General features: G+C 47.0%; 1 protein-coding gene across 3 annotated transcripts in view; it reads left to right on the plus strand.

Annotated features, from left to right (window-relative positions):
* CTBP2 (C-terminal binding protein 2) overlaps window positions 1–21,059 on the plus strand; it is a 204,786-nt gene that overhangs the window by 106,320 nt on the left and 77,407 nt on the right. For 2 of the 3 annotated variants that reach the window (XM_006143911.3, XM_006143910.3), the window contains exon 3: window positions 18,637–18,796. The exons of the other annotated variant lie outside the window; for it this stretch is intronic. In XM_006143911.3, the coding sequence (XP_006143973.1) occupies window positions 18,739–18,796 (58 nt within the window). In that variant the 5' untranslated portion in view covers window positions 18,637–18,738. The remainder of the gene's footprint in view (window positions 1–18,636; window positions 18,797–21,059) is intronic. 3 annotated transcript variants of the gene reach the window in all.

Raw genomic sequence — 21,059 nt, forward strand, 5'->3', positions numbered from 1 at the left:
GGGGGGGGCGCTGCTAGTGGGGAGCACCTTTCCTTCAGGCCAAGTTCCCTTCCTGCAGAGGTCTTGCCTTCCCATCCCAGAAAGATAAGCTGAGTAGCCAGCCTCCTTTAGGGCCACCAAAATATGTGGGGTGCACGGAAGGTGCTCCCCCAGAGGCGCAGTATTCCTTAATTCTCTTGGCAACCCAAAAGAAGCAGCCACTGTGTGCTAGATAGAGTGTGTCTGCCACCCGAGATCCTCCCGACAGCACTATCCTCATTCATAGGCAAAGAACTTTAGAAAACGAACAAAAAAAAGACTTCCAGAAAATTGCATATATGTAAGAGCAGCTAGATGTACCTCTTAGCCCGCTTCAGCAGTTAGCTGATAGCTAACTTCATTTCTCATACACTGTCTCCACACATCACACCTGGCTATTTGAAAGCAAATGCTAGCCACCGTTTCTTTTCACCAGCCAATGTTACGGTTTAGATTCCGAACGAGACCCCTGTACTTAAACATGAAGCAGCAGTAGCGTTACCACACCTAGGAGAGTATCTAACATGGCCAGCACCGCTGAGCCTCTAGAGCCTTGTTCTGGTCACCTTTCTTTCTGGGTGTCCTAAGCTGAGGGTGTAGACTCCAGGCCTGGGCTGCCCCCTGCTCACCCTCTTGACTGCTTGTGGGCACAGTTGCAAGAGCACTTGATTTTGCCCCTGAGCCCTCATAGGATCGGTCACTCAGGCCAATGACCTGGCTCTCTTTTTCTAGTCACTCAAAACATGAAATAGCATGTAATGAGTTTAGGTGCTACCACAGGCTGGTGGATGTGGACTGCCTGGCTTCAGGCTCACCACTGCCTCCAGCTGGGTCTCCCTGAGCAAGCTGTTTTCTGCTGTGGCCTCGGTTTTGTCATTTTTAGATGAGATAATAGCATGTCTATTTCCGAAGACTGTTGGCAAGTATCATACATGCAGAGCACTCAGGATGCTATGAGCTGGGGAATGTCCAGGTTGTGACAGCCGCTGCTCTCAGAATGGCACAATATTTGCAATGATTGTTAGCGGCGATACCTCCCAGGGTGTGTTTGGGAAGCCAGGTGCGCAGGCCGGCCTGTGCGGTTCAGAATGCTGGGCAGAGGGTCAGTGCATGCTGCCTTACTAGCTGGCTTGGGGTGTGGGGACCTTACGGCCCACTTCTCTAGACCCCATTCTCTTCTCCTGCACCCAGATCACCTGGTGGCTGAGTCCTAAGCCACCCAGAAGGACTGGGGTGCGTGGTATTTGGTTTTTAACTGTGGCTGTGCCTCAGAGCAAAGAGGAGAGGTGAGAGAGCCCCCTTCCTTCCTGCAGGCTGCTCTGGTCTCCCCAGGCTGAGGGCTACTGGAGGTGAGGGGCGGGGTAGCTGCTGAAGGAACCACCCTCGAAAGCCTGGTACCACACACAGGGCCTAGAGCGAGAGTTTTTCCCTGCAGCAGACTGTCTGGTGCCAGCAGTTCCACCAGAGGGGGCAGTTCCTCTGGAAGTCCTATCAGGAAATATTTTTACAGCGCTTGGCTGTCTTAGCAGATGAAAATAAGATGTTTGCTTTAGCAATTTGCTTAGCCCTGAAAACATTCCTAGACAATGCCAGGGCCTTAGTTGAAAATAGTATACTCAGCTTGTTGGGATGGTCCCAGGAAGGATGTTTTGAGAGAAAATAAAATGGTACATACCGGGGCTGTTTGCCTTTGTGGGAATCCTGTAACAGATCAGCATTATGAGGGCCACAGGGAGCCAGGACCTAACAGGGGCTGGCTCCGGTGTGCTTTTGGGTGTACCTCCAGGGCCGCTGGGAGACTCTAGAAGAGGAGTTACACTGCGTGTTTCTCTCCCCTCCCCTTCCACCTCAGCTCTCTCCCTGCCCACATGGGTCAAGAGGGGTCTCTATCTGTGGGCCAGTTCTGGACTGGGCTTCATGTCCTCCAGGGCGGGCAGCACCAGCACCCTTGGGGAAGTGCGCCAGTTTGATTCATAACTCAGGTCAGCCCTTCCTCGATGGTGAGAATCTTCTTTAGCTATCTGGAATCTCACTTTGGGTTTTCCCTCCCTTCTCGTCATGGTTCTTTCTGCCCATGCAGAATATACTCAATCCCTCTCTGTGTGACTGCTCTCCACATAATAACAGGCAGAGATTGGAGCTCCAGAACTTTCCCTGCTGGGGCCTAAGCATTGCTGTTCCCTTCTACAACAGAATTCAAGTTTGTCACTTGCTTAGAACCAGTATTACAGGTGAACTGTCTCTCTCTCTCTCTCTCTCTCACACACACACACACACACACACACGCACGTGCCTGCTTGCTCACTCACACATAGTTGGGGATACAAAGGGCATTTGAATCTCATGACCAGTAGTGGTAGGAAAGAAAAATTATATTTGTTTAAAAGTCACTTAAGACTTAAAAAAAAAAAAAACTTGACCTCAAATAATGTCAAATAACTTCTATTACAGCATTTGTGTCCAAGACAAGGTAGCAGATAGTGCTTCGTGATGGTTTGTTTTGTGGAAGTGGGAAGCCAGAGTAGCCAGAGTGGCTCGAGCTCCTTTGTTTTCCTCTGTGGATTCCCTTGGCAGTGTTTCTGTGGAGTGTAAAAATAGCACATGATGCCTTAAAATAAATGGCTGTGGGGAATGCTTGTGCAGATCAGCTGCGTGGTCACATATGTTCAGATTCTCCATCCTGTTCACTCTTCAGAAGAACAACTTCAATAAATGGTTCAAAGCTGCCCGCCATACAACACCGTTGATGACATGGAAGGAGCCTTGACACCCCAGGAAGGACAAACGCAGGGATGGGGCAGTGGGGCACGTCCGAGATGTCTTGAATTTACAAGGATTACCTGCGAGGACCCATGTGTGAGCCCACCCATGCTATCCTGAGCCCTGTTCCATACTTAATGTCTCCCCTAAAAGATCAGCCAGGCCAGACTCAACACCAGCTCCTAAACACACCTCTTCCTGGCTTCTGATGGGCCTAGGTAAAGACTGGCACATTGTTCTCCGACTCCTGGGAGCTTTTCCCAAGCGGGTAAGGCAGAAGAAAATCGAGCAGGAGGGCCACACGCTAGCGAGCAGTGCCTCACTGTTGCTCTTAGTGTGGACAGTCAGCAAGAATGGCATGGTGATTGTACAGTGGCCCACGTGGTGGGGCTAGGTCAGGTGTGCATCAGGAGAGAGAGCCACAAGTCTGGGGTCCAGGCTGTGTCTCGTCTAGGTTACACGACTTCTCAAAGTCATGTGTTCTTTGGTTCCCCCACCCCCTGATTTTTAGTAGTTGTCTACATTCCCAAAAGTGAATTTAATCTGTCTTTCCTTCCTTTTTTAGAGTGTTTCACTCTTGCCCAGTTTAGTCTCAAATTTGACCCCTCCTGGTTCTGCCTCCCAAGTAGCTGGGGTTACAGGTGTACAGGCACCACCCCACCCGGCATAGATCCACTTTTCTTAAGTGAAATTGCATGGGTCCTACCCTTCATGGACTTTCACACAGCTGATGTTCTCCTCTTACCAGTCAACAGAACCCATCAGGAGTCTGCAACCAGCGGTGCCTATAATTTCCTTTTTGCTTAAGCATGGACTTTTTCCTCCCTTTTAGGACTGGCACCTACATAGGAAAGACAAGTTAGCATAATCCAGTGTTCCAGATGGTCCACGCTACGAGCCTGTTGAAGGTCTGCGATGTGCAGAACTCTGCCTTTCCTACGATACAGGAAGGCACTGGAGGTTGTCTTGGACCTCTAGACCTTGGGAACTGACTTCAGTAGTGCTGTAGTCCATCCGTCCCCAACCCCCTTCTGACTCACTTGATTCCCTGAGCTCTCTCTGTGGGGTGGGTGACTTCACATTTTAACAAGGGTGTCTTTATGATGCGCACCTGTGCCATGCTGTTTTAACACTGTCCTCCATATCCAGGGTGTTTAGGAAAACACTAGAGGGAAAGAAGTGGAAAATCAGAGCGAGAGAGCAGGAACCAGCGCAGGAGATGGTACCCAGGAGGTGCCTGGTGAACACATAGTGCTGTCAGTTGAAGAGCTTGAGCTTTTCTTGGGAAGTTTTCTTGTGCTTTAAGTGGGCTCTTTGGGAAGAATGGAAACTATATAGTGGCTGGCTTCCTGCCTGCTCTTTCATTTGCAGATGACACTGGGCACCCGGCTTTGCCCTCCACCCCCAGGAGTGCTTACATTCAGGTGGCAGCCATGCATTTCTTCCTAGAGGCAGGGCTTCTGTAAAACTGTGTAACAGTCTATAAAGAACAAACACGAATTCCAGAAGGCCTCCAACGTGTTTTTTTTTTTTTTTTTTTTTTTTTTTTTTTTTTTTTTTTTGAGAGGTTTTTGCTATAGGGCACATGCGTTCACCAGAAAGTCAGAGAGAGACAGAGATAGAAGGTGAGAAATCACCCCTGGGGCGGGGTATGCTGCAATCCCTTCTCCTCCATTCTCCTCTTGGGATCTTGGGCACATAAGCACACACATGCCTGGCATGAATTTAACCCACCGGGTCCAGGGCTTGAGCCACGGTCAACTACATGGGAGTCCAGCGACATAGCCATTACGCTAACTGCTGGTCCCAAGGCCTCCAACTTCCAACTTTTAAATGATTGCGATGAGAAAGCTGAAACAGCCTCCAGTTTATGGAAAGCACCAGGCCTGGTTCCTGTGATGGTGCCAGGCCTGCCTTCCCTTGAGACCCTTCTCAGGGCCTGTGGACAGGATGCTAGACAACCAGGGCCAGGACCCAGACATGTGACCTGCATCAGAGCGTAACAAAGACCAGGCCCCAGGCAGCAGGATGGTTTACTGAAGCTGCTGGTAAAAGGTAAGTGGGCTCCAACAGGCTTTAGTAGCCAGGGTTTCATCAACAAATGAGAGGGCCCCTATTTTAAGCCCTGTTATGTACCCAGACTTCCTGTTTTTCCAAAGAAATCTCTTGTTTTGGTTTTTGTGAGGACAGATTTATTGAAACATTTGCTATTCAAGTGACCCACGTTTTGCTCCAGTGAAAAAGTAAAGCTGAAGATTGGAGACCTGGATAGGCGACAGACACACAGCGGAACAGCATTCCCCAGAGCTGCACATTCAGGGAATGCTTTGGCCTCCGTGGCCGATCAGTGAATGAACAAAGAACTAATTGCCAGTCAGGGTCCTCGACAGATTTCATAGCGCAGAGCTTGGCCTCTTGTTTAGAGGAGATGGGGGCTGGTCAGAGGACAATTGAAAGGGGCTTTTTGTTGTCGCTCGAGGGCTAAGTTAAGCCATGTGTGTCCCTCTTTCTAGGAGTACTGGTCTGGCCAATCGGAGCCGCGTAAATCCCACTCACTTCCTGCCGACCTTTTGACATCGACAGATGTTTTTTCTTAAAAGTGTCATTAGGCCTCTCTACTCGCTGACCTCATCAAATTGTGTTGAAGCCATTTTCATAAGTTTTGTTTCTAAAACTCCATTTAACCCTTCCTGAGTTCCTCTCTGGGAATCAGATTGCCCTGACTCCTGATGGTGCTGCCTCCCTTCTGCCCCCTGGACCTGCTGTGTGGATTGGGGCCTGGGCCAAATTGCAAGGGCCACATGAGTCTGCGGCTACAGAGTGACACTTGTGACTTCCAAAGGTGTAATGGAGACTCACACACCAAGCATAAAGTGAACAGCTCCGGGACCAGCAGATGGCGTAATCGTTACATCACTGGACTCTCTAATTCCCAGACTTGGTAGCTTCAAACTCACACTGGGCGCATAGGCATGCATGCCCAAAATCCCAAGAGGAGAATGGAGAAGGGATTATAGTGTAGCCATCCCCACTGGGGATTTCTTGCCTTCTGTCCCTCTGTTTCTCTGGCATGTGCAAGCACCCCAGCACCCTATCATAAAAATTTCTCTCTCAACAACAACAAAAAATATACTAAGGGGAGAACAGCTCAACAGGACACTGAGAGAGAACCGTCCAGAGCTCTGCACATAGTCATATGCTATGATTGTAGCTTAGCCACCAACGGGCCCCAGTGTGGCCTGGGAGATGGATTGTCAGTGGCGATGCCACATAATGCCTGTGTGACCTGGACAAGTCATTGCCTGTGGCAGGGTCAGCAACCAAGTCAGAGGTCCTAGGTTCATAGAAGTTTCTGTAGCTCACATCCAAGAGAGCACACCTCCCGTGTGAACAGATGCTGTAGCCGTTCTAGACGCAAGAAGACAGTGTTGGCATTTAACCTTTCCATGACACTAATACTCAGAGGATAGTAATGAGACTAGCAGAGTACTGTAGGGAATGAATTTCGAGCAGATGTCCCTAACCTTGTGGTCCACTGGGGTATCAGGTTATCTTACAGGGCATGGGCCACCTTTGGGCTCCTTAGAGCCAACTGCACCCTTGTTTGAGATGGTCTGGGATGGAGGGTAAGGGAGAGGGTACCTCTAGCCTGCCAGCTCCTGAGATTTCGAAGACGCCACTGACGCCTCATTCAGAACTGGGGCAGTAGCTGAGAAGCATTGTGCTGGGTATGCTCTTCTCGGAGGAGTAAATGTTTCACCTGCTAGAATCAGTGCAGCAGGCTGTTTGTGGGCTGCACGGGTTCCTGCCAGGTGAGTTAACACTTGCAGCCACTTAGTTCTCGTTGCACACTACGCACTTCGTCAGTGAGTGGGTTTACAGTAGTGCATGCGGGTGAGGCTTGTTCGGCCATTTGGAGCCTCCCTTCTTTCCACAGTGCCCCCACTCCTCAGAGGGAGCTCTGCTAATGGTTGAGTGTCTATCTGGCTATTTTTATTTTTGTGTTTAATGAGCTAACAAGCCAGGTTTTTTTTATTTTGCTTGCCTGCCTTTTTGTGTATGTAGGTGTTCTCTCTCTTTGGTCTGGAGCTCTGCCTTTTGAGTTTGTTTTAGGAACAGTGAGATACGGCAACATGAAACTGTTCGTGTTTAGAACCTGGCTGGTGTAGCTCGGTTTGGCACCTGTGCTTCCAGACTTGTTGCATCAATAGGTCTCTGCAGCACTAGGCCCAGGGATGGCGGATGCATGGGGGCCTAGGAAATGAACAGAAAGGAATAAGAATTAGGTGCTTGGCTGTGTAAGAATCTCTGGTTTTCTGTCAAGGAAACAGTTTTGAGTTTGGTGACTTCCAGAGTCTTGGAAGGCTCCGGAAATGCCATGGTTCTAACAAACTATCAAGAGCCATACGAGCATGTAGGCATCGGTGGGAGGGCATCCATAGCTGCCCTCCATGGCGTTTCTGTTCCTCCGGTTCCAGGGGAGGGAGTGTCTCAGAGATAGGATCTGTCGTCTGCCATTGCGGGAAGCATTGTACTCGGAAACTGCAGACTGCCTGTAATGTTTACTAGCCGCCTCTTTTTCTCTTCTTTGTAGAGCTCAGACCTCATAGTGCTGCAGTTCAAGAACCACTGCTAAGAATAAGGAATGAGAGGGTCCGTTTCTCGTGACTTACCATGCACAGGGTGGCCTAGAAAGCTGCATTCATGTTACAGGGCCAGGTCTCTCTGATAGATCTTTTAAATGGCTCCCAGATTTACGGGTGTGCACGAGTCAGCGTGGAGACTCCAGGGTGCCTTAGTTAACTGTGCATGTTGAGCGAAGCCCTGTAATTTATTTTAAGTGTCTGGGGTAAGTTGAAGTAACAGCAAACTCTCCATTCTTCAGGCCTATGGGTATTGGCTGATGTGAGAAGATGTGAGAAGAATAGGCTAGCCCCAAGAGTTTACCGAAGTGGATATATCACAGACCTCATGTCAGCCTGGGCAGCTGAAGATTTATAGCGTTCTGGTGGGTTTTTGTTAGTGTTCCCTGCCTTGTAGGTAATATAAACTTGGTGCCATGCATTACAAATGTATTAGTATTTTCGTCCTTTCTGTTTAACTGTACTGTATCAGTGATCACAGTAAATTTGATCGGTTTTATAAAGGGCTATATTAGTTTATATTGCCGTGTGACAAATTACCTCTAAACTTAGGGTACAAGAAAACTTGATTATCTCTCAGTTTTCGTGGGTCAGGAATCCTTACGGCATAGCTGGGTGCCCCTGGCAAGAGTCCTTCGTGATGGCACAGTAAGGATGTCAGCTAGGTTTGTCATCTGTAGACCCAACAGGGGCAGGGGCTTCAGCTCTTCATGGGTTGTTAACTGGGGACCTCAGTTTCCCACTGGTTGTTGGTCAGAGGCCTCAGTTCCTTGCTATATAGGCTTCTCCATAGAGCAGCCAGCCTCCTTCAGAGAGAATGAGTCACAGCATATTCATGATGGTCTTTTTTTTTTTTTTTTTAAGACCTATACTATTAGGGGACCAGCAAATGGCATAATGGCTATGTCGCTGGACTCCCATGTAGTTGACCACAGTTTGAGTCCCAGACCCGGTGGCTTAAACTCATGCCAGGCGTGTGTGCGCGCGCGCGCGCCCAACATCCCAAGAGAAGAAGGGATTACAGTGTGGCCATCCCCCCTTGGGGGTGATTTCTCGCTTTCTCTCTGTCTGTCTGTCTGTCTTTCTGGCAAGTGCACGCTCCCTATAACAAAAACCTCTCAAAAAAAAAAATAAAAACAAAATAAAAACCTATACTATCAGAAGTCTCATCCCATCCTTCCTATTCTGTTTCTGAGATAAGTTCTGCCAAACAAATGAAGTCGCCCTACAGTGTTGGCACATTTCTCACTAGGTTGTCCATGCTGACATGGGGTGTACGGAATAACCCCATCCAGGAAATCAAAGCAAATCCCACCTAGTGTGGTTTTGAGCAAGACAGGCAGGTGCTGGTGATGTCTGAGCCATGAAAAGAAGGGGGAGTGGCAGGGGCTGGCTGATGCTGGAGGCTTCCTTCCTGGAGAAGGTGGAATCAGAGCTCAGGAGGATGTGGTGCCCCAGCAGCTGGAATGTGTAATGGAAACCCTGACGGGCCTTTGCAGAGCAGCACAGCCCAGTCCCTCCCTAGTTCTTTCCTTCCTCACAAATCCCATCTCTGCCAAGTTGTTTTCGTTTTTTATCCTTGGCATATTGATGTATCTCTAAATGAAAACCATGGCCATCATGAAAAGTCATCCTTCAGGGTGGCCCACAGCTCCTTGGAGGGCAGGGATCCAAAGCCCTGGGAAGCCTTTTGACCTGCCTTGCTTCATCCTGAATGTCAAATCACTCAGCCCTTTTTAAAAGGAAGACTCCCCCCCACCTCAGCCACCGAGGTAGATGACAGGGAGGGCTTGGCACTACATTCCCTTTTCCCTGGCTGATCATGTTCCTGAAAACTAAGCATCTGTTACTGGAAGGGTGATTGGAGGTACCTTCTGTCTCTTTTGCATCTTGAGATTGAGGAGAAATGCAGCATCTCACCCACTGGTTCAGGCCTTGCCTTTTGGGGTATCTGATCTGATTTTCTCCAGGTTCTTATATAGCCCAAGTTGGCAAAGCAGCTGTCTTTGCAGCCCTGGAAAGGCCATGCAGGGTGTGCAGTGCCCTCTGCCGGCTGAAGGGCTCCATTGCCAGACACCAGGCCTCTCCTCGTCTGGCCCTGCTCCCGGGAAGGGCTGGAACAGAATGTTGGCTTCACGTGAGGATTTTCATTGGTTTTGAGAGCACTCGGATAACTGCAGAAAGTGCGCCCTTGGGCACGTGTTCTGAAACACGGTGTCGGCACAGACAGGCTGAATCTCAGAAGGGCCATTGTGCTCCCTACGGAGGTTGGACACTTCGCAAAGGCAGTCACAGACTGGGTCTCCCCTGGCAAAATATCAAGAATCAGACCCCTTAAAAAATCTAAATTTTTAAAAATGTAAGCTCTCATCATTGCAGTTTGTTGAATAAATAACCAGATAGTTCATATAATTGCCTTTGTTAGACATTTAAATGCTAGTACATTTCATGTGTATTCAAATTAGCTAAATAATTAAAAGTTGCCTAAAAACATTAAATCTTGGGAACCAGCAGTTAGCGTAATGGCTATGTCGCTGGACTCCCACGTAGTCGACCGTGGTTCGTGTCCCGGACCTGGTGGCTTAAAACTCACGCCGGGCGCGTGTGCGTGCGTGCCCAAGATCCCGAGAGGAGAATGGAGGAGAAGGGATTGCAGCGTGACCATCCCCCCTGGGGGGTGATTTCTCGCTTTCTGTCTCTATGTCTCTCTCTGTCTGTCTGGCGAGCGCACGCGCCCTACAGTGAAAATCTCTCCAAGGGAAAAAAAAAAAACATTAAATCTTCCCCCAGTATAATCTAATAAGTTTAATAATAAATTCAATAATTATGTTTTATAATATGTCACATGTTAGCTAATACATGACATTATTATTTATGTGATATTACGGTTTATGGTCTGTGCATACAACTCCTAAAATGCCTGGAATCTACAGTATGCTTAGGATCTTTCTCTATGCTAATGAGTAGACTGAGGTGGGAGGGAGTCACCTGAAAGACCAAGGGAGTGTAAAAGGATTAGGACTTTAGGATCATCTGATGGCATGGTGGTTAAGGTGGCTGAATCCCATATGGCCAACTGCTATGCAGTTCAAGTCCTGGACCTGGTGGTGTGTGCCCAAAATCCTTAGGAGAGAATGGAGGAGAAGGGATTGTGGTGTGGCCATCCCCCAGGGGTGATTTCTCAACACCCCCCACCACCACTACCAAGTGTCTCTCCTGCTAACACATTCACCCTATGGCAAACTTTAAAAAAGGTGGGAGTGAGGGGGGGCAAGGTGGGAGGGGGGGCAGCACGGCCTTTAAGCCTCACCCCTCAAGCTCCACAGAAGGGAAAGGAGCTGAAGGTTAAGCTGATCCCTCCATGACCAGTAATGAAATCAACCATGCCTCTGTAACAAAACCTTCATAAAAGCCCAGAAGGACGGGATTCAGAGAGCCTAGATAACTGAACCTGTGGTGATTCCGAGAGGTCGACTGTCCTTCTGTGCTGTTCCCCCGTGTCTTGTGTAACATCCTTTATGATGAGCTGGTAAGTTTATTAGGAGTCCTGTGAGGTGCCACAGCAAATTAATTGAATTCAAGGAAGGGAGGGGGTCATGGGAACCCCAGTTTATAACCAGGCACCAGAAGCCCATAGGTGAAAACTACCTGGGGCTTAGGATTGGCATTAGAAGTGGGTGGGGTCTTATAGGACTGAGCCGCTCACCCTGTGGCATTTGACTCTGTCGCGAATTAGATAGTTTTGGAACTGAATTGCGGTAGAAGACATTCAGCTACTGTCTACTGCAAAACTGCTGCTGGACACAGCACACACTCATAATAGCTTTCTCTGTTGTTTGTGGTATGAAAGCAGAGATAAAAGTTTGGAGTTGTTTTCCCTCCTCAGAATTAATCATTTCAGTTACTAATGTAGTGAACTGTCTAATAAGTTTAGTATATAACCTCTATTCAGGGCTCTTGGGGATGTGTAGACTGGTAGATTTTTTTCATTTGTGTTAGAATTTTAAATTAAATTTATTTATTTTTAATTTGCTGTAGGGCACATGTGCTCACCAGAAAGAGAGAGAGAATATGAGAAAGCAAGCCTTCAGGTCCAGGACTTGAGCCACGGTTGGCCATGTGGGAGTCTGGCACCTTAACCACTACGCCACCTGCTGGCCCCAGCCTGGTGGATGTCACCTTGGTTAACTTGCAGATTCAAGCCCTTTGTGACCATGGTTACCTGTGCTTTAGTGTGTAGCAAAAGATGCATTGTCTGTTGTAGGTGGAACTTTCGTCTATAGAAATTGAGGTGGTTAGTCCCTTTACCCTGTTCATCCAGACTCCTCAGTTACAGGTGATAATTTTTATGCCACAGGAATAAAGAATTAGGCATAGGAAAAATTAATCTGCATTCATATATTCCACAATCTAAACTACTGGAATAAGATGTGTCATTTTACACCTCTCAATGTGAATGAAAGTTTGCTTTTTTTTTTCCGCTTTCATCCCTTTCAATTTGTTTGCTGCTATTATGAAAGACTACTTTAGTATTAAAGCTAATATATTTTTTAAAGCATATTTGGAAGACGAGTGCTTTAAAAATGTGTGAAAATTCTAAAACAGGAGTGTGTCATTTTCCATAGCATGCAAAGTCCCACACTTAATTTCCATTATGACACAAATAAAACAACCAATTAGGAAAATCACAAAGTCTTTCTGCTCAAGGCCTCTGTTCTTGATTATAGCTTTTAGCAAGTGAAAATATTTAGAATTTGTGAGTCTTCCATTTAACACCAGGAAATATTTCCATGTGCTAACAACCCTAAACCAAAGCGGGTGGATTTACTCATCTCTGCTGGCCAAGGAAAGCCACAGTTTTAAATGTGGTCCCCTCTCCTTATCTGTGGCTGCCTTTAACTGTGTCTTGTACTCTCTGCAAGCACTGTGATTCCGTGTGCCAAGAGACTTGCTTTGTAAGTTTTTCTGAAATTACTAGCCCTGTGTAGCTCACATGATCTTCACTTTCCTTTCTTTCCCTCTTTTGTGTGTGTGTGTGTGTGTGTGGTCTATTTTAAGTCCCTAAGATTTTTTTTTTTAAAGAGGGAAGTACATGGAAAGACTAAAATCACAGGTCCACAATTTCTTGCCTTTCTATCTAAATCCTAAAAATCTCTAGGTTTTTGCTATAGGGCATGTGTGCTTGCTAGAGAGGGACAGAAAATGACAGAGAAGGAAAGTGAGAAATCACCCTCAGAGGAGATGGCCACACCACCATTCCTTCTCCTCCATTCTCCTCTTGGGATTTTGAGGATGCACACATACATATGCCCAGACTGATTTTCAAGCTGCTGTGTCCAGGACTTGAACCATGGAGCCAGTTATGTGGGATCCAACACCTTAACTACCATGCCATTTGCTGGCTCCCAATGTGTTATGTTTTCGAAATTGAAACATTTCTCAGTTCCAAAGCTCACGTGGTCCCTCAGGGTGCTGGGAAAGGGCCGTGGACCTGGGTTAACACGTGTGAACTGCCTGTGTGATTCGGGCTACTATAACAAAACCACCATAGAGTAATGACTTAGACCATAAACATTTATTACAGCGTTAGAGCCCAGGAAGTCCAAAATTGAGACTTGGGCAGATCTGATACCCGGCAAAGTCCTGCCTCAAGGCTTGTAGACTTTAAGCTATCGTCATGAGAGACAGGGAAGTCCACTTCATGAATTACCTTCAGAGATCCACTTCCAGGGCAGGCTTTGAACATTTAAGGGTTCACATTCTACCTTAGTGAACTTTAGGGGACACAAACATTCGTCCAGTTCACCTCCAGTAAGTTCACTTCCTGTGTGGATCTTCCTTAAGAAAAAGCATTTCCTGCCTTGAAGTACAACCTTCATGCTTTTCTTTATTGTGGCACGCTGGCCACCATTTAAACAACATGTAGGCCAGTGTTTTTTGCACTTATCTGACTCCTTTAGAACATTTATGTTGTTATAGCTGGTTTTTAATTGGCTCTTCTGGTGTAGTTTATAAAACAAAACCCTGTATATCCTCAAGATTCTCCCTAACTATCTTAATAAGAAAGGATCCGCTGGATGTGCTTGGCTTCTGAAGCTAATGCATGGGTTCATGGTTTTATTTGGGCCTGGATGAAGAGTCCGTGTTTTCTGAGCAGATGTCATCAGGGCCAGAATTCTCAAGGCACCGTTAAAAGGCACTGAATCTACCGAACAGTGCCCAGGTGGCAGGTTCCTTCCCACGTTTGGTTCTCGGTGCTGCCTTAGAGCGTTGGACTGGTGCTGCTCACTCGGCATGGTCCAGCTGGCTCACACGCAGGCTCACGGGTGAGGGCCTTGCACAGCTGTGCTGAAGCAGGCTGTCCAGGAGGGTGTCGGTCAGAAAGCAAGGACACTGCTGTCTGGCCTGCAGGAAGCCTTTGCATCAGATCATCTCGCACTCTGAGTTGAAATCCCCACCCCTTCGCGTGTAACAGTGTAATATATTCTGAGGACTCAGCACTCACTGAGTCCTTTGGCAGTTCTTGCTTAAAGATTGTAATATTACTTCATTACCATATTGTGAAACTTGTTCTTTCTTTATTAACATAACGTTTAAGTAGATTTCCTTAAAAGAATTGAAAGCTATCATCATATTTAACTGGTTTTCGAAGAATTTTTATTTTAAAAGATACCTTTGAAGACGTGCATTTACTCTGCAAATCCCTTTGGCTGCCTAATCTTTATGAAGACTAGAGACTAGAATAAAGAAATGAAAGGATCTTAGAAACTTATTTGATACTTTAAAAATGTAAATTAGTAAGAACTGGGGTTTTGAGCTATATAACCTCAAGGTCTTGATCCTGGCAGGCAGTGACTGTTAATGTTCATTTAGTAAAAATTAACCTACCTATGTTTTAGGGTTTGTTGGGCAAGGATAATCCTCCCAGGAATATTTACTTATGTATTTTTTAATTTGCTAAAGGGCGTGCATGCTCACTGAAGAGAGAGACAGAGAGAAAGAAGGAAGATAAGAAAGCACCCTCCTGTGGGGGTTGGTCACACTGCAACTCCTCCTTCTCCATTTCTCCTTTCAAGACTTCGGGCATGCACACACACCTGGCATGTGTTTTAAGCCACTGGGTCTGGGACTCAAAACTGCACGGGCCTATATCATAACCCTGACTTTGAGCAAGTGAATGTTTTTTTAAAGTGTATTTTATTTCTTTCATAAGACAGAATGTGGGCTAGAGAGACAAAAGAGATGGGTACCTTTGATAGGGCTAAGGCTTACTGTTCCACAGTCCCTTTCCCCCAGCCTGCCAGCTAGTCATGGTCTTGGACACACACCCAGTAAGTTTCAGGTCAGCTTGGGATCTGAACCCATATGGCTTCCAGCACTGCAAGTCTGTATGCTACTACCTGCACCACCGTTACCGGGCCGAAAGTGGAGTTTCAGGTAGACTTTTCTGACTCTTGGTTGCCTGCGATTCCTGTACCTCTGAGGCTAAGGCTGTGTTTGTTTTCGTCAGGTTTGCCTTCCGTGTACTCTTGTGTCTTAGGAGAAGACCTGGCTTGCTTTTTGATCTTGAGCTTCACTGGAGTTATCTTACACACTCAGCAAAGGGGAGTGATGCACCGTTGGGGCTAGCTGTACAGAGGGGTGTCTCCACTGTTGTTTCTCACCAAATGATTGCACGCATGTGTCATCTGATCCGCACAGCCACTTTGGGATATAAGTAACATTATCTCTGTTTTACAAAGGAGAACCCTAGGCCTCCGCAGGTTATCCAAGGTCCTTCTGCAAGTATCCCATCCACTATGATGGTTCGTAGACAATTTCTGCAAAGGTGGGATAATGGAACACCTTCCCCCCTCGCTTTTTTCAGTCCCCTGAACCTTTATTTTTGTGTCGGTAAACACTGACTAGATGGCGTCAGTAGATGAAAATGGCAGCCAATTCAGTGGCAAGGAAGATCGTCAATGAGCAGAGACTGGTTTAAAATAAAAACAGAAGTTGGTTTTCATAGCAAACCCAAGAATGCCATGATCTTGTCAGGGAGCCCAGAGCCAGTGTGGATGGCGGGATGCTGGCGTTATCAGCACAGATATCAGTCGGAGTCCGCGGTGCACAGCTCAGCTCGGAGGAGGGCCTGTCGCTGCCATTGGAAAGATGGTTATGTTAATTAAGGCCTCGCAAATAGCTTGCTCCTTGGGAGGGTGAGGGAGGAAAATGTCACATTTTGTACGTTCTTGTTTGAAAGGAAGCATGGGGGGAGTTGATGCTCCGCAAATCAGTGGTCACTGCCGTGAAATCCAGACCAGCCCGAGTGTGCCAGCCTCGAGGCTGATCTCGCTGCCGTTGAGGGTAGCTTGAAGCATGCGTGCGTGTCATGGCTAGGAGATTGTAGAGAGGCTCCCACAGAAAGGCCAGACAGTGACAGTCTCCCAGAAAGCCAGACCCTGGAGTCAGCCCCTGTTTATTTTTTTAAATTATTTTTTAATTTTTTAATGGTAGAACACAGGCATTTGTGTAAGCTGATAGCTGATCTTTCCTTTGATTGCATGATCAAGATTCTACTTATCAATTTTTCAAGAAGCCATCTAATTATACAAATTAAAATTCAAAGGAAAGCAAAAAGAATGATTACACCTCACTCGGGGATTGGGGGGGGGAGGGTGTGAAACCCGCCTTGCCTCAGATTATAATGCTGTCATTTTTCATCTCGGAGGCACTTCACAATATTAACTAATTCATTCTCTCACCCTTTGGATGAGGCAGCTACATACAGTTCTACTCTCACGCTGGAGTCACAGAGAGGCCAGACTGTGGTTTGGACATCAGAGCTCAGGCTGGAGCAAGTTAAAATTGCCAGTCAAGCCAGTGATGTGGTAGTTAAAGCACTGGATTCCACACAGCCAACTGCACGGTTAGAGTTCTGGACCCGGCGACTTAAAAAATACACTGGGCACATGTGTGTGAATGCCGAAAATCCCAAGAGAATGGAAGTGAAAGGATTGTGGCATGGTCATCCCCTCTAGGGAATGATTTCTCATTCATTCATTCATTCATTCATTCTCTCTCTCTTCCTCTCCTTCACTCCCTCTCTGATGAGTGCATGTGCCTATTGGCAAACTTGTATATATATGTCTATATCTATCTATCTATCTATCTATATATATATATATAGATAGATAGATAGATAGATATGTACACACACATACACACACATATACATATGAGAGAGAGAGAGAGCACGCACATGTGAGCTGGCCTTGGACAGCCTCTCATAGAGTGAATGTCTCATGGGTCTGCAGGCTCAGATCTGTAGTTCTCATCCCCCTCCATCCAGTATTTGCATCTCGAGTTTGCCAGACTTAGATACTCCCTTCTTGCATGCTTGCCTTTAAGAAGTCCCGCAATGGGAGTTTAAAACCTGTGTCCACATGGGTGTACCTAAGTAGTCACCCTGCGCATTTAAGTCAGCCTTCATCTTCTTGCTCATCCACTATGGTCATCCCAGGTTCCAGGGAACTTCCAGTCTTAGAGTATGGTATCTCTTGGATGTTGCATTAATTATTTATGTAATTGGAAATTGTGATTTTTTACCCCCTAGCTTTTTTTTTTAATCACATCATCCCAGGTTCCAGGGAACTTCCAGTCTTAGAGTATGGTATCTCTTTGATGTTGCATTAATTATTTATGTAATTGGAAATTGTGATTTTTTACCCCCTAGCTTTTTTTTTTTTAATCACATAATTATTGCCATAAATCTTTAGGATGCTTTTTCAGCTTCATTGCTGGGAAATTAGCCATTAACTACCAGGAAGTCGCCTACCTTTTAATAGTCAGACCTGCAGTCTGACCTTTGATAAAAAGTAACTCCTTGCGTTTTGCATAATTGATGACCATCCATCATAATCCTCAGTTTTCCCCCTTGGGCCTCACTTTTGTCTTCATCCTTCCTCTGTTTGCTAGGTAACCGAGGGCAGCTTTCTTTTATGCACACATGAGTATCTCCGTGTGTTGTAGTTTTAAAAATTAGAGTGGTTTGGCTATGTTCTTTGAATAATATAGGAGATTATAAAGTAGGTCTAAAAATGTTTCAGAGCTCCTAGTTGGGATCCTTCAAGCCCCATTGAAGTAGGGATGTGCATTTCCTGCACGTTGCATTGAAAGCTAGGATGTCAGTGGGGGCAGCAGCTAAGGGTTCAGGACCTCCACTGTATACACGGCAGATGAGGGTTAGAGCCTTCTCACTCATTGGTTCCTGACTCCCTCCAGTAACAGGCTGGGCAGTAGCTCCCCATTCATTCTTCAGGCCACATTTGAATTTCCCTCTAGAGAGGCCCATATACCCCAAGCCAAACAGGAGACTCTTTGTCTCCTGACTTCCCCACCCGCGCCACCTCACCTCCACCTGAAACATCGTGGAGATGGTTGGCCAGGCCGGTCAGCCTCCCTCTATCTAAGGTCTACTGAAGCCCACAGAGATGGGACCAATTTCAAAGCCAGCAGCCTGGGGCATGGCCCTTGCTAGTGCTGTCTGCAGCCCCCTCTAAACGAAGGAAGTTTCAGAAAGTTGGCAAACTTGGTAAAGTGCCCGTGTGACTCCTTGCCCATGTCCTTGTACGGTAGGGTAAGGAGCTTTTGTCATGCCGAGATGTAGCGACTCTGAGCCCTGTGAGGCTGTTTTGGGAAGCAGTTCTGTGAACCACCTGGCAGAAGGCCGCAGCACTCTGAGAGCTCTCATGTAGCTCTGGTGGGTGTCTGTGTCTCAGTGTTGGCTTCTGGGCCCAGCTCCCCGTGACCTTCTGAATGGTCCGTGAGCCTGCTGCCTGTCACTTAGCCTCTCAGTGATTCACAAAATAAAGGGCAGTCCAAGTGGCTATTGCTTGGTCCCTGGCATTGGAGTACAAATTACAATGGTCATTGGTGTTTATATCCCTGAAGCTAAAAGTAAGAGATCTGTACGGCAAGAGATCTCTTGCCATTTGCTCCTTTCAGAAATAATGGACCGTTGTGTGTTTGCTTACTTCCTGTTGCAAGATAGAAAGTAGGGGACTGCTAAAAAGGAGTTGGGGCAGACTCCATTTACCAGTGTCTCAGGAGGAAAGCAAGCACATGCCCAGATGGCAGGTCCCATTCTAGAAAGTGGCAGAAACATCCTGAATGACCTGTTGTCCTGTGTCCCGAGGGTCTCCAGAGAGTAAGGATTCTTTTCTCCTTGTTTCAGGGTTCATAGTGGCGTAATGCACGCAGACTCCTGCGAGTTCCCCTAAGTTCTTAGAGGACCGCTTTGCCTTTCGAATCAGAGAGTTGCAAAGTTCCATAAAGAATGGCCCTTGTGGATAAGCACAAAGTCAAGCGACAGCGATTGGACAGAATTTGTGAAGGTAAGAGCCAGCGTGTTGGCGGTTTTTAATGACAGACATGTAGTCTCTCCCTGAACTCCTGGATGACCCACTCACCTGAGTTGGCTGTGCCAGGCTGTACCACCGTGCCCCCTCTCCCCCCCCACCCCCGCCCCGCCATGCCAGAACCAGACCCTGTCCCTCATCGAATTCTAGCACCTTCTGCCATTAAGCACTCTGCTTGTCCTTGGCAGTGTGGGTGGTAGGTCTGGCCTTCACATGAGATGAGACCTAGATTTGGGGGTGGCATGGGGGCTAGGAGGAAAGCGGGAAGGGTGACAGGCCCTGAGGTTCATTTTTTCCACATACCTCAGTTATTTTGCATATGAAAGACGCTGTATATTAGGACCATCTTTTTTGCTTCCTGAGGTTTCTCGACTTTATCTGCTTTGAATTAATATATTTACAACTATGAATTCCAAGATTTTCCCGAAGAGAGCCCAGCATTGCCCCTCATGATGTGTTCAAGTCTCTGGTATCTTTGAAAATGTCTGGAAGTATTTTATTCATGAAAGGAAAAATAAACATGATTAAAATCTAATGGAAACCTGGGGACAAAACTGAAATGTTGATTAAGCACCATCCTCTCCTAATTAGCGAGTGGTAAGAAACCCAGAGCGTGTGCGGATTTGGGCTCAGGGCTACGTGCACCCGGCCAGCCGAGGATCAGTGCTGTTTAGGGGGCTGGCTTTGACTCGGGGGTTTCTGGGAACTTCCTTGCAGGGTTTGCACAGAGGCAACCAAGGGGGGTCCCTTCAGCACCCCTCTGTGTATGTACCAGCTGACCTACCAGCCCAGGAATACGCACCCCATAAGCCTTTCCCAGCAGCTGGCCATATGGAATTGTTCATCCTTTAAGTAGATAGGACTGGAGCCACATGGGGCGGTGGCATTACAGACGGGCTGTGTGACTCCAAGCCGCTTCAGAACTCTGCTGCAAGAGCATAGGAGCCAGTTGTCCCCTACATCTTTGGAGTTCTGCTGCAGTGTAAAGAGTTTGGCATTTAAGGTTTGTAAAAAAATAAATAGATTCAGAAAATCTACCTACAGAAGTATTGGTAGAATACTGTAACACCCGTATTCCCTTTGATGATAGGTACCAGTTGGTGACCTCTGCTTTTAGAGATGCAGATAGATGCACAGGTAACAAGGGAGGGGTGGGTTTTTCTAGAATCATCTAAGAAGTTGAGGGTGTAGCAATTTACTCTTAAGTACTAGCGTGTATCTCTTTAAATTTACCTACATACCCACAGTAGCACAGTCGTCCTTAGGACACAGCACTGCCTGGTAAAGAGTGCATGTTCACCTCCCCCCCCCTCTCCATACCTGTTTTGAGCTTTTTTCCCAACTTTCATTTGCCTAGGCAAGAACCAGTCAAGGCCGTCACACATTATGTGTAGCTGTCACGTCTCTTTAGTCTCTCTACAGTACTCTCAAATAATCCCCTGGCCTTTTTAACTTTGAAAAGCCTTGTTGTTATTAAGGAGTTCAGGCCAGTTGGTTTGTAGAATGTCCCACAATGTGGGTTCACCAGATTGTGTACGGACTTTTATTTTTAAGAGGTTTTTGCCTTAGGGCACGCATACTCACTGAGAGAGAGAGAAACAGAGATAGTGAGAGGGAAAGTTAGAAATCTCCCCCAAAAGGGGATGGCCACGCCACAGTCACTTCTGCGTTCTCCTCCTGAATCTTGGGTGCGCGCACACACACACACACGTGCACGTGTGCAAATTTCAAGCCTCCAGGTCCAGGAATCAAACTGGTCGGCCTTGTGGGAGTCCAGCAACGTAACTGCTACGCCATCTGCTGTCCCGTGTGTAAGGACTTTTAAAATTCACTTTTGACTTCCCATGGAAAGGAGCATTGTTGAGACTACTGTCTGTCCTCTTCTAGAAAGCCCTAGTGGCTCAGGAATTGCCTGCAGGGCCATTCTACCCTGTCCACCAAGGTACTTGACTAAAGGTGTCACATCAAAGATTGAAATGGCCTTGATGAGCCAGTGGCCTTCCTCTGTGTCTCCATGCCAGTATAACCCTGATGTGGACAAAGCCATGGTCATGTACTTTGAGGTGCTTGGTCTCCAACAGGACTCCGCAACCCATACACCTGTCTGTAATCTGGAATTTGCAACCAATTTTTTTTTTTTTTTCTGAGAGGTTTTTGCTATAGGCTGTGTGCACTTGCCAGAAAGACAGAGAGACAGAAAGCAAGAAATCACCCGCCCCCCCAGGGGGGGTGGTCGGCC

This window comes from Tupaia chinensis, unplaced genomic scaffold, assembly GCF_000334495.1.
Source record: "Tupaia chinensis unplaced genomic scaffold, TupChi_1.0 Scaffold000113_1, whole genome shotgun sequence".
NCBI lineage: Eukaryota > Metazoa > Chordata > Mammalia > Scandentia > Tupaiidae > Tupaia > Tupaia belangeri.